Here is a 21,762-nt window from a genome sequence, read left to right as displayed (position 1 = left end):
AGATGTGAAAAAATGTGTACAGACAGTTCCAATAGACGGGTGGGTGTGGCCCTTTTGGTACTTTAATCAAGTGTTCTTTAGGTGTCTTTGAAGAGATAAGCTCCATCACCTTGTTCATTAATAAATGGACAAGTCAGGTGAGATCCTGACCTCTGGGGGAGGAAGCTGGAGTCCCTGGCACCCACTGTAACATGTTCTTGAGCCCACGATCTATTTCAACAAGAAAGGATTTGAGGTCTATAATTTTCCCAAACTTTAAAATCAGCTTTGCAGCAGAACTGGAAGATTGCCCCTTAGCTGTACCCGTGGGTGAGAATTCTTGTCTTTTGACAACCCACTGAGCCGGCATTGAATCACTCAATTACTGCAAATTCTTTTCTAAATAGAAAGCACTCCACAGCCTCCGGTGGAAACATTCCAAGATCTGCAGCAAATATCTAGTTCATTGGCAGAAGTAGTTTTTGGCATGAAGGACCATTCTTTGCTTTAATTTCAGCTCTAGTAGAAGGTCTACAGATGACCTGGGAATAAACTTGGCCAAGAAGGTTAAGGGGGAGATGGGCATGAGGTGACCCACACCATCTCATCAGCTCCAGTGCCCACCGGATGTGGAGACTAGGCTGCCTTGTGTGGGAGGCCTGGTTGTGTCCACTTGGTCCAAGAATCATCCCACGGGCTTGTGTAGGGCTGCACTCATATTCCATACACATTGAGGCCAAGGACAGCATGGCTCTGGCTGGGAGCTGGAAGCTTTGAATTGATAGCATTGAAGCTGAGCTCTGGCAGGAGGGAGGATGGGTGGGGCTGTGTGTTCTAATGCACCAGCCTTCTCATGTCAGGGGCAATTAGCTTCTAAACAAAGCTCTTTTTTTGGGGGGGGGGGATAGTAGGGGTTAGGAAAGGTAGCAGAATAGAACAATTACTAATAGCGCATTATGTAAAATTGTGGATGTGTAACCGACGTGATTCTGCAATCTGCATTTGGGGTAAAATTGGGGGTTCATAACCCACTTCAATCTAATGTATGAAATATGATATGTCAAGAGCTTTGTAATGTTGTGAACAACCAATAAAAAAAAATCCCCCCCCCCAAAAAAAAATAAACAAAGCTCTTAATGGAGACTTCGATGCTTTGCCAGCACTCAACCTTACAAAAAACCAAAACCAAAACCAAATCTTTCCCACCAATTATATAACTATGAGTGCTGTAGGCAGCTGGAGTGATGGAATAAATTAGGGCAACAAAATTCAAGGGAAAAAGCATAGGTTCTTGGGCCATCTATGTCTGTACCAACTGTTGCTTTTTTCCTGGCAAGACACTTGGGGGAACTCCTCCCCACACTTTGGTTCTCTTATCTGTTTAACTGGAGAATGCTATTTATTTTGTTCGATGTTGTGGGCATTAAATGATTTCACAATTGTCATGTAATGAATCTATATCCTCCCTAAATTAAGGCCAGCACTTGAAGGGTTAAAAAGTGTCATTGTGGGGTTTAAAGTTTTGGTTAATCTTTGAACCCCCAAGGCAAAGCAGGATCTGTGATTGACAATAGCCATTGTATAAAGCATCTTCAAAGCCTTTCCAAGATACCTCATTTGGAGCACATCTGCCCACCATCTGTGGGGCACTGTGGATGCATGGCTGTCACATTGTGTCTCTGGGGTGACTGTTGTCAGCGTGAGAGTCAGGCCATGTCCTTCTGCTGGGGCTGGGTCTCTGGCTGGGGTTTGTCCTGGATGTGGCTGGTGCGGGCCTCTGGCTGCAGCCCATGGCCCAGCACACAGAGCTCTGGGGGTGATGCACACCTGCTGCCGCCACCCTGAGGTTCTAGGGCACAGGGGCTGCTCCAAGTCACTGCATTCAGCTTGGGGCTGTCCTCACTGCTGCTGCTGAGAGAAGGACAAGAGCAGATCAGACAGTCCTCCACTGTTCCTTCTGGCTCCCTCCCCCGCACTACTCTGTCCCTTCCCATCCTCACACCAGTGGGCCCACCCTTGATGTCAGGCCTCTTCCTCTCGGTTGGGCTTATGGGCTTGCCTGCCTGGTCTGGAATTGGGGAAGCAGCTCCCAGGGCCTCAGCTGACAGGTTGAGTCCTGTTCCTTCCCCTGATGCCCAGGATCCTGCTGCTAGAAACACAGCAACTCCCTCAGGGGCTCTGGAGCTGTGCCTTGGTTTTGTTTTTGAGTCTTGAGCACTCCTTGTTAATAAAGGCCTGGGCTCAGCTAGTGGAATTAACAACAACAACAATAACAGCAAAGAAAAAGCCTGCTTTGCACAGCTGCCACCCTTTTCCGGAATGGAATAAAATGGAAACTCCTTGGCCCGCCTTGCCCAGCATTTAGCTAGAGCAGAGCTTCCCAGCTGCTGAGTGACATGGCCAAGGGGGGCTATGCATGGGAAAGGGACCCCACATGGTCTCCAGTCTGACTGTGCATACTTCTGGAGAGCAGAATGGAGGATGTCACAAAGCATGGAGCAAGCCTAGGTCGAAGGGACCAGCTCCAAAAGTCATACTGGCTATCTATCTGAGGTAGGCTGGCCCAAGGAGTCCTGGTGGAGGTTGGAGTGTGGCTGCCTAGGTTCAAGTCCTGGCTTTTCCACTTACTGACCATGTGTCCTGCAGCTGATTAATGAATCCCTCTGAGAGAAATTGTAATAATCTCATCAGGCGCTCATGGGTATCAATGTTAGATGTAAAACTCTCAGCATAGGAATGGCACATACGTGTGTAATAAATGGGTAACTGTCTATGGGGCTACTTTGTAAAATTAATAGGAAGTCACATCTGGAAAGAACTCCAGGGACCACCTTATCATGCTACTCGTGGGCCTAGGTCAGAGCTCTCAACCAGTTACTTCAAGACCTGGACAAGACTTCTGGTCCCCACCTACAGACCAGAGGGCCCTTCTCTCTGCCACTGATAGCATGTTCTTGATTTTTCTGTGAGCTTTATAAGGAAGTGTGCTCAGCTCTGCATCTGACACCAAACCAGTGGAGGATAAGTTTTGCAAGTGGATCTGAACAAGATCAAGAGAGAAGGAGTAGGACCGGTGTGGATGCGATGGACCCACATCCTTGGTTTCAGGCAGTGAGAAACCCACTGTGTGCCTTAAAGCAGTCTGTGTCTAGCTCCATCACAGGTCTTTTCAGGTGTTCAGGGCCCAGTGTGATTTTGCCACCTACCTTACTTACTTCTTTTCTCTGGGGCTGCTTGGGGAATGGGAAGGCATAAGCAGGGTGCATTTCATCCCTGAATGGCCTTTGCTACCCCCCCCCCCCCCCCCCGGGGTCTGGCAGGAAGGGGAAACACATGCATACAGGAAAGTCCAGGCCAAACTACTCTGGAGGCTGACATGGAGCCTGACAAACAATTTGGTCTTGAACTCTTTTTTAGCCCCATCCAGGTTTTGTGTTTATATGAAATTTGGTTCAGGAAACTGATTTCCCTGGTTGTTACCCAGTGGCTGGGATTCTACCTCTTCTTGGCACCTCTAGGAAGGCAGGTTACCCAACTGTTGCCCTGCTAACCACTGGGCTACCTGAGACAGGGGACTGGGAGGGGGCTGCAGAGAGCTCCTGTCTCATCAGTTCAGGCCAGAAAAAGATGAAGAGTATTGCATTTAGGGGAAAAAGTCTGGACCTTTCTTGAGGTGCAGACAGTACCCCAGCATTCTGAGATCTAGAGACTGGTATCTCACTAGGAGAGTCAGCTCAGGCCTAACAATTAAAGCTCAGCCATTGAAACCTCTGAGAACTGTTCCTGTTCCCGGGGCCCAAAGGTCAAGAGGATATAGCATGCGGTGACAGGAAGATAATCAAATCCAAGTACAGGCCAGTTGATCCTGTAAGCCTGCCCAGACTGCCAGACGCAGTGGGCATGACAGGTCCCTGCAAGCCTCTGCTTGAGAAAGAGTCTGCTCTGAGCAGTCTCTGGCTCTTAGCATCCGCTTGTTGCTCAATCTTGGGGAAACCATGCCTTGGTCCCTGCTCTTGTTTTCTCACATGCAGAATGGCAGAAAATAAGCTTGTCTTCAACAGAGAGGCAAAGGCTGGCCTGTTTCTGCTAACAGACACCAAATTCATACCTTGGTACAGGATGGGATAGGGGAATGAGCGTATTTTCATATGCACAATTTGGAATGGCTTGGAGGTGTGGTCATACCAAGTGACCCTCCATGTGACCTTGAACAGGTTACTTCTTCAGGCTACGCACACACCAAATATTGAGATTCAAGACATAAAACAACTTTTAGGCCTCCCTATTCTGGGGAGAAACCTGAGAGAAAGGCATTATTTTCTTCTTGAACAATTTTATGTTCTTCAACAATTTTATAGCTCCTGCTGTTTTAAAATGTTAGTGTTTTTAATTAATGCCATTTTATTGTCCCTGTTCTCTCAAGCTCTTCCCCTGAAGGGCACAGTTTTAAAAATCTAATAACTGAATAAGGAGCTAGTGTGAGGAATAATGCATTAACATTTATAGAGGTTCTTAGATGAAAGCCACTCTGCTGTAGGAAGCTCATTTTAGATTTAAGAAAAGAGCAATGTTACATTAAGATTCTTGCAAAAATAATCAATATTTCATTTCTTTCAAGTGGCTGGGGGAGTTTATATAACTGTTATAATGTGCAACTTTCTTGAGATAATATCTTTATTTAAAATTGACTGCCGAATACTTGGAAAAAAATTACCATTATGCTGGACAGATTGTGAAGCTGGAAACATGTGTCACTCAGGCAGAAATTAACTGCTGATTTACACAATTGTGGGCAATGCAGCGAGATAGCAAGGACTGGTGTTGGTTGAACTTTGTCTGATCTGATATTAAGATACACTGAGGGAGTTCCTTTTTAATGGTCTTCAGATATTCTGTGATTGCTCATGCAAAGGCTGTACTGATTCATGTCCCCTTGCAGCTGTGTGCCCAGGCTGTCTGCAGGCTGGGCCAGTGACATGCAACTCACTTCTCCATGCTGAGAAAGGCACACTTAGAACTCAGTCTGCCAAGGACAGGAACAGCAGCCCTTCACCTGGATTCTGGTGCCTATGTAGGATTTTGTTCTTAATCTACAAGGCTCTGAAGTTGGTGGAGAAGTGGAGTCAGGTGATCAAGGGCCTGGGAAACCAGAAATTTATATTCCATACCTCTAGGACAGGCCATTCTGGAGTTGTGGACTGGGGATTCCTGGGGACTCACCAGACACTTTCAAGGGAACTCGTGGGTTAAACCTATTTTTATCTTCATACAAAGATGCTACCTTCCCTTTTCACCCATTCTCTTGGGTGTGTGGTGCTGTCACACATGATGTCACACATGTCACACACGATGATATGAGATATCACCGCAGATTGGCTACAGAAGCAGAGGTTACAGCAGAGGCTCTTTTCAATTAAAATCTTTGAGTATTTGGTTGTCTTCCAGTTGAGCCAGACACCAAAAGGATTTGCAAAAATGGAAGACAGTGCTGCCATTCTTCTCATTAAATTTTTTTTGTGGTTGAACAAAAAAATGTTTCATGGGAATGTATCATCTGTGTTAACAGAAAATCTGTTTATTCTTTTTAAAAATAATATTTTATCAATTTCTCAGTTTTAGCTTTTAATATAGTAAAAATGGGTAGACATAACCCACATATATGAAGGCTCTTTGGGGTTCTCAATATTTTTTCAGAGTTTAAAGGGGTCCTGGGACCAGATAGTTATAGAACCTCCCAGAATCCAACTGCTGGGTCCAGACAAGGTTGCAGGGAGTGGGCCATGATGGCAAGTAATTTCATCTGTAAAAAACAGTTTCTCCACCTGTAAAATAAGGGCTATGAGGTGTAGGGCTAACTTGGTTGTTTTAAGATTTTCTCTTCTTTATTTTTTAAAAAAATTTTTTTTTTTTTAATTTTAATATTTATTTTTTAGTTCTCGGCGGACACAACATCTTTGTTGGTATGTGGTGCTGAGGATCGAACCCAGGCCGCACGCATGCCAGGCGAGCGTGCTACCGCTTGAGCCATATCCCCAGCCCTATTTTTTAAAAAAATTTTAATACAGCAGAGGCTCTTTTCAATTAAAATCTTTCTCAGGAATCAAAATATGTAATGTAATAGATAAAAGCACAGTCCACAGTCTGTTGTGGTCATATCTACTCTTTGGAAGTATTTCTCTTAAACATATTGAGTCTTGTGCCATAAGAAATTCCTTTGTTCTTTTATAGAAAATTAATTTTGTGTTCATAATTAAGTGCCGAACCAGTAAAAATGAATGGTTAGCTGGAAGCCAGGGTCAGGTAAGAATCTGAATACAGCTACATTTTTCAAAAATGAAACATCTATCAGAAGTAAGTTTGTTGTATTAAAGCCTAGTATTTAATAAAATGGACATTACCCTAAGTACATGTATGAAGACACGAATGGACTGAAAATACTTTTTGTACAATCAGTGACTTGAAAAATTGTGCTCTATATGGGTAATATGAAATGAATTGCATTCTGCCATCATGTATAACAAATTAGAATAAATAAATAATAAAAAACAAAATGGACAATGTATAAAGTCTAAAAAAAAAGAAAAAGAAAAAAAGCACAGTCACTCATGGTGGCGAGGAGACCCACACCTCTTTTTCCCATCTGATTCTTGGAACTAAGTTTGAAAACTATTGACCCAGACAATCCGTTGGGCCCACTGCCTCTGCTTTTTCTCCAGGGAAGGGCAGTGACCAAGCTCACTCCTTACCTGCTCTGGTCAAGCTGGGGTTCCCAAGAGGAGCCAGTGGAGCTGGAGCCAGGCAGCTGAATCCGGACACCAGGGTGGCAGGCAGGAGCTGTCCTTTTGACGAAAGGCAGAGGGTTGAGGGCACATAGAGCCATTCTCCTCTGTGAATCTGCCTTCAGTCGAGGCTCCAAGCTGCTTCTCCAGCATCCTGCTGGGGTCCCAAGAGCGCCCCCGGGTTCTGGTGGCAGTGATGTGGAGGCCTGCAGGTGGGCTGTCAAGGATGGTGATTTAGCTTCAAACAGAGAGGAGGTGGCAGGGCAGAATATGGAACATGTGTTCCGGGATGCTTTGGCTGTAGGGGCTTGACTGCCTTCCGAGTCTCTGGTCTCTTTGCATCCCTGAGAGGGGGACCCTGGGGGGGATGGGGAGGGCACAGAGGAAGGGGGGCTTGCTTCCGTGTGCTGGGCAGGACTGGAGACCTTGGGCTGCGCAGGCGGGCTCCCCAGGGGTGGGCTGGGCAGCTTGTGCTGGGGTGGCGGGGAAGTTCGCTTCTTTGTGTTTGGTGGGCTTAGGATCCCAAGGCTTGCTGTTGGGCTGGGAGCTGCGGGGCTAAGTGGTGGACTGGAGGAGCTGAGCACAGTGCTTGGCTGAGCAGGTCCAGGAGATGAGGGTAGACCCCGCTGCTTCCTGTCTACTTGGGGTGCCCAGTGTGCCCTGGTGGGAGAGCTCTTCCTGACTACTGGGGGGCTTCTCTCTCGGCTCTGCCTGGGGGCCTCAGGAGAGTGCGGACCACGTGTGAGTCTGGCCAGGCTCGGTTCTGAAGTCCTGCTTTGCCCAGATGTGGGGCTGGTGTGGTGCCAGGGAATTGCCTTCCGGTGGTGCTTGGAGAAGCTTGTGGCCTTCTCTGCCTGGGCCTGACTGTGAGCCCCGCCCTCCGCCTCTGGGTTGGGGCTGGCTGCAGAAGGGAGGTTCGGATCCTGGACAGGCTTCCTGGGATTGCTGCCACTCTTGCTGCTTCCTGGCCCTGCGCTGCACAGCCTGGTGGGGCTGGCAGTGCTCTTGCTGGGCAGCAGGTCAATGGGGCTCATGGAAGCTCTCAGCTTTGGGGAAGCCCACGTTCTTCTGGTAGGGCCAGCCCGTCCCAGCCCTGGTACTGGGGACCCTTCAGGGGAGCTGCCTGTTGACTTTCTGCTTTCTGGATTCTCCAGAGAAGTGAATGATTTATCCATCAGGACTTCCAGAGGTGGTGGAGGGAGGTGCTCTGGGTCCCCCTCTACTTCACAGTAGATATCCTCATTCTTGAATGCTTCTGCTGTAGGCAGAGGGGGAAATATCGGTGCTACAGGTCTCCAGCCTGTGTCCACCTTGAGACATTCTCTGCTTCCTGTTGGAGAAATTTGGGGCTTACTATACATAGGAGCAAGGCCCCTATAAATGGGAAGTCTGGGAGGCATGATGGGGACTCCCCACTTCCTGAGGCAGGGGCTTGACCCCGAGTTCCTGGAGTCCCCCAGTGTCTTCACACTCTCAGTGGGACTGAAAGTTTCAATGAGTTTCTTGACGGATGTTCTGGTGGGAGAGCCCCGGACGGAGCAGTCCTTGGCCCTAGGAGTCTCGTCCTTCTCACCAGGTGGAATGGCATTTGGCAGCAGCTCGGCTCTCTTCTGCCAGGGCTGTTCGCCCTCAGACAGGGGACTGCATTTCTGCAAAATGCTCTTGTCCTGACTAGGCAAGATGCTGAAATTCTTGGTAAGGGATGCCTTGAGCTTGCTGATGGTGTTGCTGGGGCTCACCCTGCAGTTGCTGTTGGGCCATATCGCTGCTCCCCTGGACCGCACAATCTGCTCCTTTCTCTGTCCTTGCCTTTTGGGTCCCTGGGCATAAAATGCCTCCAGTCTCTGACTGAGGTCTTTTTGGACCCTTCGCAGCTCCTGGAGGGTGGGGTCCTCCACATGGCTCTTAAGGCACGTCTCGGACTGGGACCTCTGCTGCCTCTCGGGGGTCCTCCTGCTGCCACTGACCGTGCTAGGTCTCCGTGGGACCACAGTCCTCCCCTCCTCATCCTCAGACCAGTCCTGGTGCGCCAAAGGTGCAGGGACAAACTTGATCCTTTCACTGATGGCTTCCTTCATTTTCAGAATCATTTCCTGGGCCTGGGGGCTTTCCCAGTCTGCAGGTGAAGATCGTGGCCTTGCAGGTGACACGTTTTCCTGCCCTGCACATGGACTCATGTTGCTAACTTCATCTTCCTCCTCGTCGGGGCTGCTGTTCTCACTTTCACTAAGGGGTGGAACCTCCCCAGACCTGGAGCTTTTAGGAAGCTGTACTTCCACAGGGATCCCAGTCCCTGGGGAGTCACACCAAGCACTCTTGCTTGCCTCTGAAGGCCTGGAGGTCAGAGTTTCTGGGCCAGTGCTGTGGGGGCCTGGGCTCCTTACTTTGCCCTGTGAGGTTGGATGCACTTTTGCAATGGGAGGCCTTGGACAGTCCTGGGGTCGGTCTGAACCCATCCAGAATGTACTTTGCTGCCAGGCACGTCCTGATTGCCGGGCCTCCGTCTGGGGTGAGATCCCTGGCTTCAACTCTACAGCCTCCGGGACAAAGTTCCAGCTGGCCTGCTTACCCAGCTTGTCCATAGATTTCACGGACTCATTGTCGGCACCAATGCCACTGTCCTCGGAGCACAAGGGTAGATCCTGCGGCCCAGGGTTTCCATGGCCACTTGCCAGGCTCTCCAGTTGCCTCAGAGCCCTTAGGAGGCGTTCATCCACACTCCTCTTTGTGCTCAGCTTATTTTCCAAGTGGCTTGCCGTGGAGTGGAAATAGCTGCTGGAACTCTCCAGGAAGCTCCCGGTGAGGGCAGCCACCATGCCGTGGAGCACCTGTAGCTTGCTGACCGTGTACTGCAGCAGCTGTTGCAAGAGATCTGGCTGCTCCTGGGGCTCTCCTTTCTTCAATGGCCATGCCAGATCCTCCCTAACTTCCTGGAGGAGCACTTCTCCATCCTTGGAGATCTCCCCAAGGAGCTGGCCCACCTCCTCAAAGCACAGCAGCAGGAAGCTGAGCATGGGCTGCAGCAGCCCCTGGGTCTGGCTGGCCTGCTGGACCAGGTGCAGGATTGCTTCATACTTGGAGAGGCTGGCGTGCAGGTAGGTGTAAGCATGCTGGTGGGCCTTGACCAGGGGTTCAGGAAAGTCCACTTTGCCTTCTGATTCAGTAGTAGGGAGGATAGTTTGGCTGCAATGGCCCTGTTTGCTTGAGCAATAGCATGTCAGCTTCTTTTCCCACCTGGAGGTCTCCTGTGTAGTACTTTCCATACTCTCTTCCCTGGGAAAGGCTGCCCCTTGTGTCCCATGGGTACCTTTTGTCTGGAACGGAGTGTGGCTTTGTGGTTTGTTCACCCAGGATGGAGAAGTTCTGGTTTCTGAGATCAGTCCTTCCATATCTCCCATGGGCTGACCAAGGCCTTCAGCTGTGGTTTGGGACTTCCTGGAACTCAGCTGCTCCTCTGCTGGCCTCTGTCCCTGGGGCAGGCCCCCCCAAGGGTCATAGCAGGTAGAACACTGAACCAGCAAAGGGATGGAACCTCTTCCACTGCGCCCGTGACATCCTGGCAAAATAACTGTGGGCTTTTTAAAAAACTGAACACCACTTTTTGTCAGGTTGTTCACAATGTCGCTGTGTGAAGGTGTACATCCCATGACTGCAGCTGGCCTTGCACCCACAGCCTTCCAAATTTTCAGAGAATCATCTTGAAGATAGGAACAAAACTAGTCCTTCCAGGCAATTCCAGACCAGGTTCCTTTGAAGTTCATGGCAGGAGGTCTTGAACTTGGAGGCAGCTTTCTTTACTTCCTTGGTTGCACTGAAAAGAGGGAGTGGTGCTTGTTGTCCTGTTATCCTTCTAAGTTTTGAACCTTCTGCTGTTTAGTGAGCAGCGGGACAATTCGAAAGGACCTCAGTCTCCCGGATTATGGGCCTGTGTTTTGCTCGTGTCCTGACAGATGTAAATGCAAGTGGAGCTTTAAGCCTATTAGGTTAATCATGCCCTAGCCAGTCAGCACTCACTGTGTGTTCTAATATAGAACTTCTCAGCACTTACTATCTTGGGAAGCGGATTATTTTTGCACGTGCTTATGCTTTTAATTCCGTTCAGACGCCTGCCATATGAAACCTAGAGAAATAAGCTTTAATTGCAAAAGGCTCTGGAAGAGACACATTTGTGGAAGGAAAGTGAGGGCTCGCCAATTATAGACGCTGGGAGAGAAGTGACCTTCACGGTTTAATAAGGGCAAACCAGCCGAGTGTGCTCCAACCTGCTGCAGCCAAGAAGATCCCAGAACAGACAGGGACCCCAAAGCTGTACTTTGTCGTCTGTGTGGCTTATAAATCCCCACGACTCTAGTGACAGACAATGTTCTTAAATAACAAGACAGTGAATAAAGAAGGCAGAGTTGCTTTCCTGTATGTTAGAAAATTAGTCAGATAGCAGGAGAGCTATCCTTCCTGCTTTGGAGGAGGAAAGCAGGAAAACTCACCACCAGATGAAGCTCAAAGCCAGTCACTATGGACTGCAGTGACTCAGGAGGCAATGCCTCTGCTGAGATGAGCCTTTTTATTAAACATTTCTCATAGGAAAACAAGCTAAACCTGGGCACCGGAGAGTTATTTAGTCTCTAGGAGTAGAACTCAAAGGGAAAAGGTTTTTCTTTTCAATGGCATCTTGCCTTTGGACAACAGTGGCAGCTGCCCACTTAAAAGTGACTTTTAAACCTTATTTGTTGTCAGCAAAATCTAGAGCATGGACTTGGCAAAGGGAGACATGAGTTTAGATCTTGACTCTGCCTTTGAGTTGAGGGAACTTCTGAAAGCTATTTAACTTTGTGAGGCAGAGATCATCTTTAAGAGGAGGACGATGGCATCTACTTCCCTGAGCTCTTGTGGGTATTAAGTCAATCAGTGTTTGGTAAATGCTCGGTCCAGTGCCTAGCACATGCTAGGTACTCAAAAAAAAAAAAAAAAAAAAAAAAGAAGACAAAGACGAGAAAAAAAAAAAGGTGTTCCTTATTCCTTTCCCCCTGGAAGCTAGGCCACTTATAATAATAAGAAAATTAATTGTTTGTCAAGAACCAAACTCAGGTCTTTTCCTGAATTGTCTGGAAACAATTGCTGCTGGGCTTGGAGCCCTCTAAATATGTTTGGTTGGCTATTCTATGCTGTACAGGGGGGCTCTGGGCTTCGTGCATGGCTTCATCAGGATTTCTCCAAGGCCTCATTTAGTAGTTTCTCTGTTCTTAAGCACAATGATTGCTAGTACCTGCCGGAGGCTTTTATTAACCATTTCCCATTTTTGAACATCTAGGTCATTGCCAATTTTGAGTTTTCCTAGTAGCAAAAATATGGCATTGAGCATCTCTGAGCATCTCCAAGCATCTCCTGGAGTTGCACAGATCGGAGTTGTTATTCTGATTTTACAGCCATTTTCACTTACTGAGCCCTGCACAACCAGTAATAGTAATCCTGTGTGTGTCAGGATGTCCTAGAAACAGAAAGGACTTAAAGCCACTTCCCGTGCTTCAAGGAAGCTGGAGAGTGGCTACTGGGGCTGCGTGTGGAGCCCTGGTGATGCCGATCAAGGGTGATGCCCCAGAGTGCATCATTGATAAAATTCTTGGATCTGTTTATTTGAGGCAGAACTCAGGGGAAACACAAGCTGTGTGAGTGCCTGGGGCGAACCGTGTCAGACATCAAGATATTGTTTCATTTGTTACAGCGCCCGGCTGGCTGGTGGACAGAGATGCTATGTTCTGAGACTCTTCTTTCTCCTTAGGGTCTTGCATTGAACACAGTGAAAAGCTCATTTGAAATATGCTTAATGTAAATTCTTCTCCTCTTGGGATTTGGGCCCTGGCCTGAATTATCTTTGTGAAAACTTTTGATCTAAGTGACTAAAATGATTTCTAAACCAATGATCAAAATCAAAGTATTTGCCTGGAGGATCATCTGTCAGATAGCTTTGTTCATGTTAGACTGTTTTCCTTGACTATTACAAATAATTTAGGAAGCTGTTTATACATTGCCATTCATTTTTCATTAAGACCAACTTTTGTTTTTTTTCTCTTTAAAACTGAGATAGTTTCAAATGAAAACAAAAAGCTTTTTTGGGGTGTGTTTGCAAAATGGTATTACTTTGGAAAACTAACATTTAAACATACACCCTATGTTCTATCAATTACATTCATAAGAATTTACCCAAGAGTGTTAAATGCATATGAAGACAGAGACTGGTACAAGAATAGTAATAGTAATTTGATTCATAATATTCTGAAATTGAAAACAATCTAAATGCCTATAAATAGGGAAAGTATTTTTTATATAATTATATAATCTAATACTTCCCAGCAACAAAAGAAACAAACTACCCAAACATATAACAACATGAATAAATTTTAAAAGTATTATTATGGGTGAAAGAAGCCAGACATAAGAGTACCTGCTGAGCTGGGTGTCATGGTGTGTGTATGCCTGTAATCCCAAGTAACTCGGGAGGCATGATGAAGTGGGTAGCAAGTTGGAGGCCAGCCTCAGCAACTTAGAGAGGCCCTAAACAACTTAGTGAGTTCCTGTCTCAAAATAAAAAAGAAAAAGGGCTGGGGATGTAACTCAGTGGTAAAGTGCTCAGAGGTTCAATCCCCAGTACAAAAAAAGAAAAAAGTGCATATTAAAGTACTCCATTGATACGAAGTTTAAGAACAGACAAAGTAATCTATATAGAATTCAAAAGAGTGGTTATCTCCAGGAAGAACTATTGACTGCTATGGACATGAAGGAATTTCTTAGAGTACTTGAAATTGTTTATATCTTAATTGGATGGTGGTTAAATGAGGGTATAGAGATGTAAAAATTCCCTGAGTTGTACAGTTAAGTTGTGAACTTTATGTATATCGTACATTTACCCCGAATTAAAATGTAGTATTTTATTTTTTGCTTTATGCCTAAAAGAGTCTTAGCTATGATGCTGTTAGTCTTGGATAAGGATTCATGTCAAAAGCTATCTATGCTAAGCCTCAGGCTAGCATCATTCTGAATGGACAAAAGTTAAAGGCATTCCCTCTAAAATCCGGAACAAGACAGGGATGCCCTCTATCACCACTTCTATTCAATATAGTTCTCGAAACACTGACCAGAGCAATTAGACGAAAGAAATTAAAGGCATAAAAATTGGAAAAGAAGAACTTAAATTATCACTATTTGCAGATGACATGATTCCATACCTAGAAGACCCAAAAGGGTCTACAAAGAAACTACTAGAACTAATAAATGAATTCAGCAAAGTGGCAGGATATAAAATCAACACGCATAAATCAAAGGCATTTCTGTATATCAGCGACAAAACTTCTGAAACGGAAATGAGGAAAAACACTCCATTCACAATATCCTCAAAAAAAATAAAATACTTGGGAATCAACCTAACAAAAGAGGTGAAAGATTTATACAATGAAAACTACAGAACCCTAAAGAGAGAAGTAGAAGAAGATCTTAGAAGATGGAAAAATATACCCTGTTCATGGATAGGCAGAACTAACATCATCAAAATGGCGATATTACCAAAAGTTCTCTATAGGTTTAATGCAATGCCAATCAAAATCCCAACGGCATTTCTTGTAGAAATAGATAAAGCAATCATGAAATTCATATGGAAAAATAAAAGACCCAGAATAGCAAAAGCAATTCTAAGCAGGAAGTGTGAATCAGGCGGTATAGCGATACCAGATTTCAAACTATATTACAGAGCAATAGTGACAAAAACAGCATGGCACTGGTACCAAAACAGGCGGGTGGACCAATGGTATAGAATAGAGGCCACAGAGACTAATCCACAAAGTTACAACTATCTTATATTTGATAAAGGGGCTAAAAGCATGCAATGGAGGAAGGATAGCATCTTCAACAAATGGTGTTGGGAAAACTGGAAATCCATATGCAACAAAATGAAACTGAATCCCTTTCTCTCGCCATGCACAAAAGTTAACTCAAAATGGATCAAGGAGCTTGATATCAAATCAGAGACTCTGCGTCTGATAGAAGAAAAAGTTGGCTCCGATCTACATATTGTGGGGTTGGGCTCCAAATTCCTTAATAGGACACCCATAGCACAAGAGTTAATAACAAGAATCAACAAATGGGACTTAATTAAACTTAAAAGTTTTTTCTCAGCAAGAGAAACAATAAAAGAGGTAAATAGGGAGCCTACATCCTGGGAACAAATTTTTACTCCTCACACTTCAGATAGAGCCCTAATATCCAGAGTATACAAAGAACTCAAAAAATTAGACAATAAGATAACAAATAACCCAATCAACAAATGGGCCAAGGACCTGAACAGACACTTCTCAGAGGAGGACATACAATCAATCAACAAGTACATGAAAAAATGCTCACCATCTCTAGCAGTCAGAGAAATGCAAATCAAAACCACCCTAAGATACCATCTCACTCCAGTAAGATTGGCAGCCACTATGAAGTCAAACAACAACAAGTGCTGGCGAGGATATGGAGAAAAGGGTACACTTGTACATTGCTGGTGGGACTGCAAATTGGTGCGGCCAATTTGGAAAGCAGTTTGGAGATTCCTGGGAAAGCTGGGAATGGAACCACCATTTGACCCTGCTATTGCCCTTCTCGGACTATTCCCTGAAGACCTTAAAAGAGCATGCTACAGGGATACTGCCACATCGATGTTCATAGCAGCACAATTCACAATAGCTGGACTGTGGAACCAACCCAGATGCCCTTCAATAGATGAATGGATAAAAAAAATGTGGCATCTATACACAATGGAGTACTATGCAGCAATAAAAAATGACAAAATCATAGAATTTGCAGGGAAATGGATGGCACTAGAGCAGATTATGCTTAGTGAAGCTAGCCAATCCCTAAAAAACAAATGTCTTCTTTGATATAATGAGAGCAACTATGAACAGAGCAGGGAGGAAGAGTAGGAAGAAAAGATTAACATTAAACAGAGACATGAGATGGGAGGGAAAGGGAGAGAAAAGGGAAATTGCATGGAAATGAAGGGAGACCCTCATTGCTATACAAAATTACATATAAGAGGTTGTGAGGGGAATGGGAAAATAAACAAGGAGAGAAATGAATTACAGTAGATGGGGTAGAGAGAGAAGATGGGAGGGGAGGGGAGGGGAGGGGGGATAGTAGGGGATAGGAAAGGTAGCAGAATACAACAATTACTAATAGGGCTTTATGTAAAATTGTGGATGTGTAACCGACGTGATTCTGCAATCTGCATTTGGGGTAAAATTGGGGGTTCATAACCCACTTCAATCTAATGTATGAAATATGATATGTCAAGAGCTTTGTAATGTTGTGAACAACCAATAAAAAAAAGGACTCATGTCTTAGTTGTGTATTGTTGCATAACAAATTAGCATAAAATTTTGCAGCTAAAACAATACATATTATTTCACAGTTTTTGTGGGTTAGGAATTTGGGAGCAACTCAGCTGGGTGGTTTGGCAAAGGGTCTTTGTGAGGTTGTAGTCTAGATACCATCCAGGGTTACAGACATCTGAAGGCTTGCCTGGAGCTGGACTATTGGTTCCAAGAGAGCTCATCCACATAGCTGTTGATGGAAAGCCTCAATTCCTGAGTATATTGGCCTTTCCACAGGGCTGCTTGAGTGTCCTTACAACATGGTAATTGGCTTCCCTGAAGCCAGTGGTCCAAGAGAAAGCAAGGAGAAGGTCTCTATGTCCTAATCTCAGAAGTCAAGGCTGGGGCTGGGACTCAGCAGTAGTGCACTTGCCTGGCATGTGTGAGGCACTGGGTTCAATTCTCAGCACCAAATATAAATAAATAAAATAAAGGTCTAGCAACAACTAAAAAAAAAAACTAAAAGAAAGTCACCTTTACTTTATCCATATTCTTTTAGAAGCCAATCACTAAAAACAATCACACTGAAGAGGAAAATTACGTTCCACCTTCAAAGGTCATTTAAAAAAAAATCGAACTGGGCATGGTGGTACACACCTGTAATCCTAACTCAGGAGGCTGAGGCAGGAGGATCACAAGTTCAAAGTGAGCCTCAGCAATTTGGTGATGCCCTAAGCAATTCAGTGGGACGCTGTCTCAAATAAAAAGTGCTGGCTGTGTTGCTCAGTGGTTAAGTACCCCTGGATTCAAACCCTGAAACAAAAATAGATCTAGGCATATCATAGGTCAAATCATGGCATCCCAAACATAATTATATACAGTAAACATTAGTTTATAGTGATGCTAGTTCTTGTCCTTCTGCATGTTAAATAAGTTCCACCTCATTTTGGTCAGTTTTTGGTTACTATGGTCAAAACACCTGATAAGAACAACCCAGAGAGGAAAAGTTTATTTTGGGCTCATGGTTTCAGAGGTTCAGTCCATGGTTGGCCGACTCTGTTTTGGACTTGAGATAGGGCAGAACATCATGGGAGAAAGGTGTGGAATGGCAGAGTAGAGCTCCTTGGTTTATGGAAGCTGGGAAGGAGAAGGGGAGAGGGAGAGGGAGAGGGGGAGGGAGAGCAAGGAACAAGTCGTAGTCCAAGGGTATGTCTTAGTAAGTAAACTATTTCCTCCAGCCATGCCCCACCATTTAAATTATTAAACCATCAAATGAATTAATCCACTGATGATTATATCCCCTAAGATATAATCATTGCCTAAAAGTCCCACCTCTAAACCTTGCTGTAATGGGACCTTGCTTTCAAAACATTTTCAGGGGACATTAAAAGTCCAAATAGCTCTGAACTGATTCATCAACAAAAGATGGTTCCAATGTGGCACCAGTTTTGAATTAAGATAAAATGCAATGTAAGCACTGTCTAGAATTATGTATAGATGAAATCATTTAGCTTTTTTTTTTTTTGGTTAACTTTTTTTCCTCAACACAGTTAATATTGGGAGTAATTCGTGTTGTTGGATGCATCAATAATTCATACCTTTATGTTGCCATGTAGTGTTTTCACATGATTGACTTCTGATTAATAGCTTTACCCTTCTCCTAAGAGAATTTGCCCAACTCATATGTAATTTAAAATAAAACTGAACCGGTCTGCTTTTAGCACTGATCATCAACCTCAAAATACCCTACTGTTAATATGAGCATTAAATGCAATTTTTTACTGTCTTCATCATTGCTGACATGAAGCAAAATATTGTGTACAACTCCAATAATAATGGGTAAGGTTAAAAACATCACTTCCCCCCCCCACCAAAGTAGCCAAAGGGAAATGTAAAACACGAACTAATCTCAAATATTATTGTATAAATTCTTGCAAAACCAAATCTAATTCAAGTGTGTTGTGATGGAAAGATGAGTCATTCAATTTTTGTTTCTGTTTCATTGTTTTAAACAGTAAGACCTTTATTAAGGGAATCACATGTACTTTGAAATGTTTACCAAGGATTCTTCTAACTCACAATCTCTGTGAGGTGGATACTAACCCTATCTTTTTTTTTTTAAATGAGAAAATAAACACAGGAAATTAACTGACTTGCTCAGAATGAAATGTTTCTTTTTCTTAATAAAAGTATTACTTAACATCTTTTTAGGTTATTTGAAAATAGAAATTTCATATATGTAGTGAATGAAAGGTTGGGTCGTTAACAAGAGTGAGAAAATTTAAGGAACTTTTGAGTAGTGATATAGACTGGAGGACTTAAGGAGTATAACTTATTTAGCTACTATCTTTTTAGAGATGCATATTTTTATTATAGATATAATATGTTAAAAAATTTATATATGAATATTCCCAGCAGCACTATGCAAAATAAAGATGTAGGTAACCCAAGTGTTCATTAGCTGATGAATGGATAAATAAAATGTGGTATATATAATATTATTTAGCTGTAGAAGGAATGAAATACTGATATATACTACAACATAGATGAACCTTGAAGATATCATGCTAAGTGAAAAAGGTTAGAAATAAAAGGTCACATATTGTATGATTTAATTTATATGAAGTATCCGCTACAGGAAAAACCATAGAAATAGAAAGCAGATTAATTGTTGACAGGGACTGGGGGTTGGAGAAGGGCAGAAACAGCTTGATAGATACAGGGTTTCCTTCTATAGTTATGAAATGTTTCAGAACTAGATAATGGTGATGGTTATACATACCCAAACTAAATGACATTGAATTGTACACTTTAAAATGTTTAAAATGGTAAATTTTATGGTATGTATACACTGCTATGGAAAAACAATATATGCTTTGTAAAAATTTAGAAAACATAAATAAGCTTGAAGGAAAATAGAAATCTATCATATGTATGTATGTATGTATGTATGTATTTACCTAGACTTTCTAGCTATTTCTTATTCAATACAGAATCTTGTTCTACATACAATTTGTTACCTAGGTTTTCTTTTATTTATTTATTTTTTTTGGGTAGATTTACATTCATACCATTAGTATGCTTTATACCATTCTTAATGACTATAATATTCTACCGATTGAAGAAAGATAGATGCTTTTTTTTTTAAGAGAGAGAGAGAGAGAGAGAGAGAGAGAGAGAGAGAGAAAGAGAATTTTTTTTAATATTTATTTTTTAGTTTTTTTTCCGCGGACATAACATCTTTCTTTGTATGTGGTGCTGAGGATCGAACCCGGGCCACACGCATGCCAGGTGAGTGCGCTACCGCTTGAGCCACATCCCCAGCCCGAGATAGATGCTTTGGTTAGACTCATTATTGAACATTTAGGTTAGATTGAAGGTAGGTATTACTAAAATATTCTTGTAGGTAAATTTACTCACATAATTTTCTTTTTCAGGACAAATTCTGGGATGTGAACTTGTTTTGCTAAATAATGTAAACTTTTTTAAAAAGTCAGAAATTTTCTTTTTCAGAATAGTTCTAGATTGACTGAAAAAAATGAAGCAGAGAATTCCTGGGTCCCTCTCCTCATCTACACAGTTTTCCTTATTATTAACATTTTACAATACTATGGTACTTTTGTTACAATTAAGGAAATCAGTCTTGATATGCTGTTATTAACTAAAGCCCATCCTTTGTTCAGGCTTCCTCAGTGTTTAACTGTATCCTCCTTTTGTTCAGGATCTGAGCCAAGATATCACATGACATTTAACAGGCACTCTCCTTAGGCTCCTTTTAGCAGTGACAGTTTCTCAAACTTTCCTTGTTTTTGATGGATGACCTTGATAGTTTTGAAGAGTCCCAGTCAAATACATTGTAGGACATCCCTCAGTTGAGAGTTGTCTTGTGTTTTTCTTATAAACAGGGGTTGTGGGATCTTGGAAGGAAGATCACAGAGGCTCTCTGTCATTTTCATCACATCAGTTCAAAAGCACATACTGTCAACATGATTTATGACTGTCAATGTTGAACTTGATCGATCACCTGGATGTAGTGGTGTGTGCATGCTGCAGTACCCCATTGTGAGTTTACTCTGCCTTCCCTGGGCATCCTGAACTCTATGAAAGTCACTGTGTGTAGCTACACTTAAGAAATGGGGAGGTATGCTCCCCCTGAATATAAACATTTTTAAGGCTTTAGCTACATAACTTTCCAGAAAGATTATACTAGTTTCTTAACCCCCAGCAGTGATGTAAAAATCCACTTTATTGCAAGCTTGCCAGTGCTGGGCATTAGCCTTTAAAAAGTCTCTGCTGATTTGAAAGAAGGAAAATATGGCATCTCATTTTTGTTTGCAGTTCCTAGTTTGAGAGTTTGCGTATTTAGAAAGTATCTTTTTTTCAAATAAAATATTCTATTTTTTAGTATATGATGGTTTAATTGCTTTATTATTTATTTATTTTTATTTGTTCTAATTAGTTACACAGTAGAATGCACTTTGACACATCATACATAAATGGGGTATAAGTTCTCATTCTTCTGGGCTGTGCATGATGTAGAATCACACCAGTCGTGTAATCATATATGTACATAAGGGTAATAGTGTCTGATTCATTCTACTAGCTTTCCTACCCCTATCCCCCCTCTGCTACCCTCACTCCCCTCTACCTAATCCAAAGTAACTCTATTCTTCCCTAGCCCCCCTCCCTTTTTGTGAATTAGCATTCACATATCAAAGAAAACATTCAGCTTTTGGTGTTTTGAGATGAGCTTATTTTGCTTAGCATGATCTTCTCCAGCTCCATCCATTTACCTGCAAAAGCCATAATTTCATTCATCTTTAAGGCTGAGGAATATTCCATTGTGTATATATACCACAGTTTCTTTATCCATTCATCTGTTGAATGGCACCTAGGTTGGTTCCATAGTTTAGCTATTGTGAATTGAACTGCCATAAACATTGATGTGGCTGTGTCATTATAGTATGCTGATTTTAAGTCCTTTGGGTATATACTGAGGAGTAGGATGGCTGAATCAAATGGTGGTTCCATTCCAAGTTGTCTTAGGAATCTCCATACTGCTTTCCAGAGTGCTTGCACCAATTTGCAGTCCCACCACCAATGTGTAAGTGAACCTTTTTCCTCACATCCTCACCAACATTTATTGTTGCTTGTGTTCTTGATAATTTGCCATTCTTATTGGAGTGAGATGAAATTTTAGTTTTGAATTTAATTTCTCTAATTGCTGGAGATGTTGAACATTTTTTCATATTTGTTTATTGATGTTCTGAGCCACTTTCCTTGACCACACTTTTCTGCCATGGTGTTCTGCCTCACCTCAGATGGAAAGCAATGGAGCCAGCCATCTATGGACTGAGGCCTCTGAAACCATGAGCCCCCAAATAAGCTTTTCTTTTTCTATAATTATTATTCTCAGGTCTTTTGGTTACAGCAATGAAAAAGCCGGCTAAAACAATGGATTACCTGTAACATATCTTTGTTCATTTAAAAAATCGATATGCTTATTTTTATCTTATTAATTTTCTGGATATTAATATCTTAGCTGGTAACTTGTATTCCTACTTTTGTTGTTGTTGTTTGTTTTTATTTTGCCTTTAACTTTTATGATATTGTGGTATAGTTTTCATGTAATTTTTCTTTGTAATTTCTATCTTTATTGTCATATT

At 43.1% G+C, this 21,762-nt stretch overlaps 2 protein-coding genes across 6 annotated transcripts in view; one reads left to right on the top strand and one right to left on the bottom strand.

The window, feature by feature from the left end:
• The window catches only part of CLIP4 (CAP-Gly domain containing linker protein family member 4), a 121,835-nt gene that overhangs the window by 19,503 nt on the left and 80,570 nt on the right, over window positions 1-21,762 (top strand). The window contains exon 1 of one of the 4 annotated variants that reach the window (XM_081264830.1): window positions 6,839-6,970. The exons of 1 other annotated variant lie outside the window; for it this stretch is intronic. The gene's annotated coding sequence lies outside the window, so the exon portion shown is untranslated. Of the gene's footprint in view, window positions 1-6,838; window positions 6,971-9,718; window positions 9,854-21,762 lie in introns of those variants that run through there. 2 more of the 4 variants (XM_081264829.1, XM_081264831.1) reach the window with 2 other exon arrangements.
• On the bottom strand, window positions 1,107-10,758 carry PCARE (photoreceptor cilium actin regulator). Of its 2 annotated transcripts, none has more exons than XM_081264817.1 (2): window positions 6,726-10,758; window positions 1,107-1,890 (listed from the first exon to the last, which is right to left on the bottom strand). In XM_081264817.1, exons 1-2 carry the CDS (start codon window positions 10,403-10,405, stop codon window positions 1,686-1,688), a joined length of 3,885 nt encoding a protein of 1,294 aa, XP_081120943.1. In that variant the 5' UTR covers window positions 10,406-10,758; the 3' UTR covers window positions 1,107-1,685. The 2 variants fall into 2 exon arrangements, with proteins under 2 accessions (XP_081120943.1, XP_081120944.1); XM_081264818.1 differs by having other exon boundaries at window positions 1,107-1,887.

Source organism: Spermophilus citellus, assembly GCF_964194105.1.
Source record: "Spermophilus citellus genome assembly, chromosome: 13".
NCBI lineage: Eukaryota > Metazoa > Chordata > Mammalia > Rodentia > Sciuridae > Spermophilus > Spermophilus citellus.
This window is presented reverse-complemented; position numbering and strand designations above follow the sequence as displayed.

Excerpts from the sequence above, each read along its gene's own strand:
- PCARE (XM_081264817.1), bottom strand. The coding sequence starts at position 10,405 with ATGGGATGTACACCTTCACACAGCGACATTGTGAACAACCTGACAAAA. Across the intron at positions 1,891-6,725 it reads CCCCAGCTTGACCAGAGCAG|CAGCAGCAGTGAGGACAGCC; the intron begins GTAAGGAGTGAG and ends TCCTTCTCTCAG.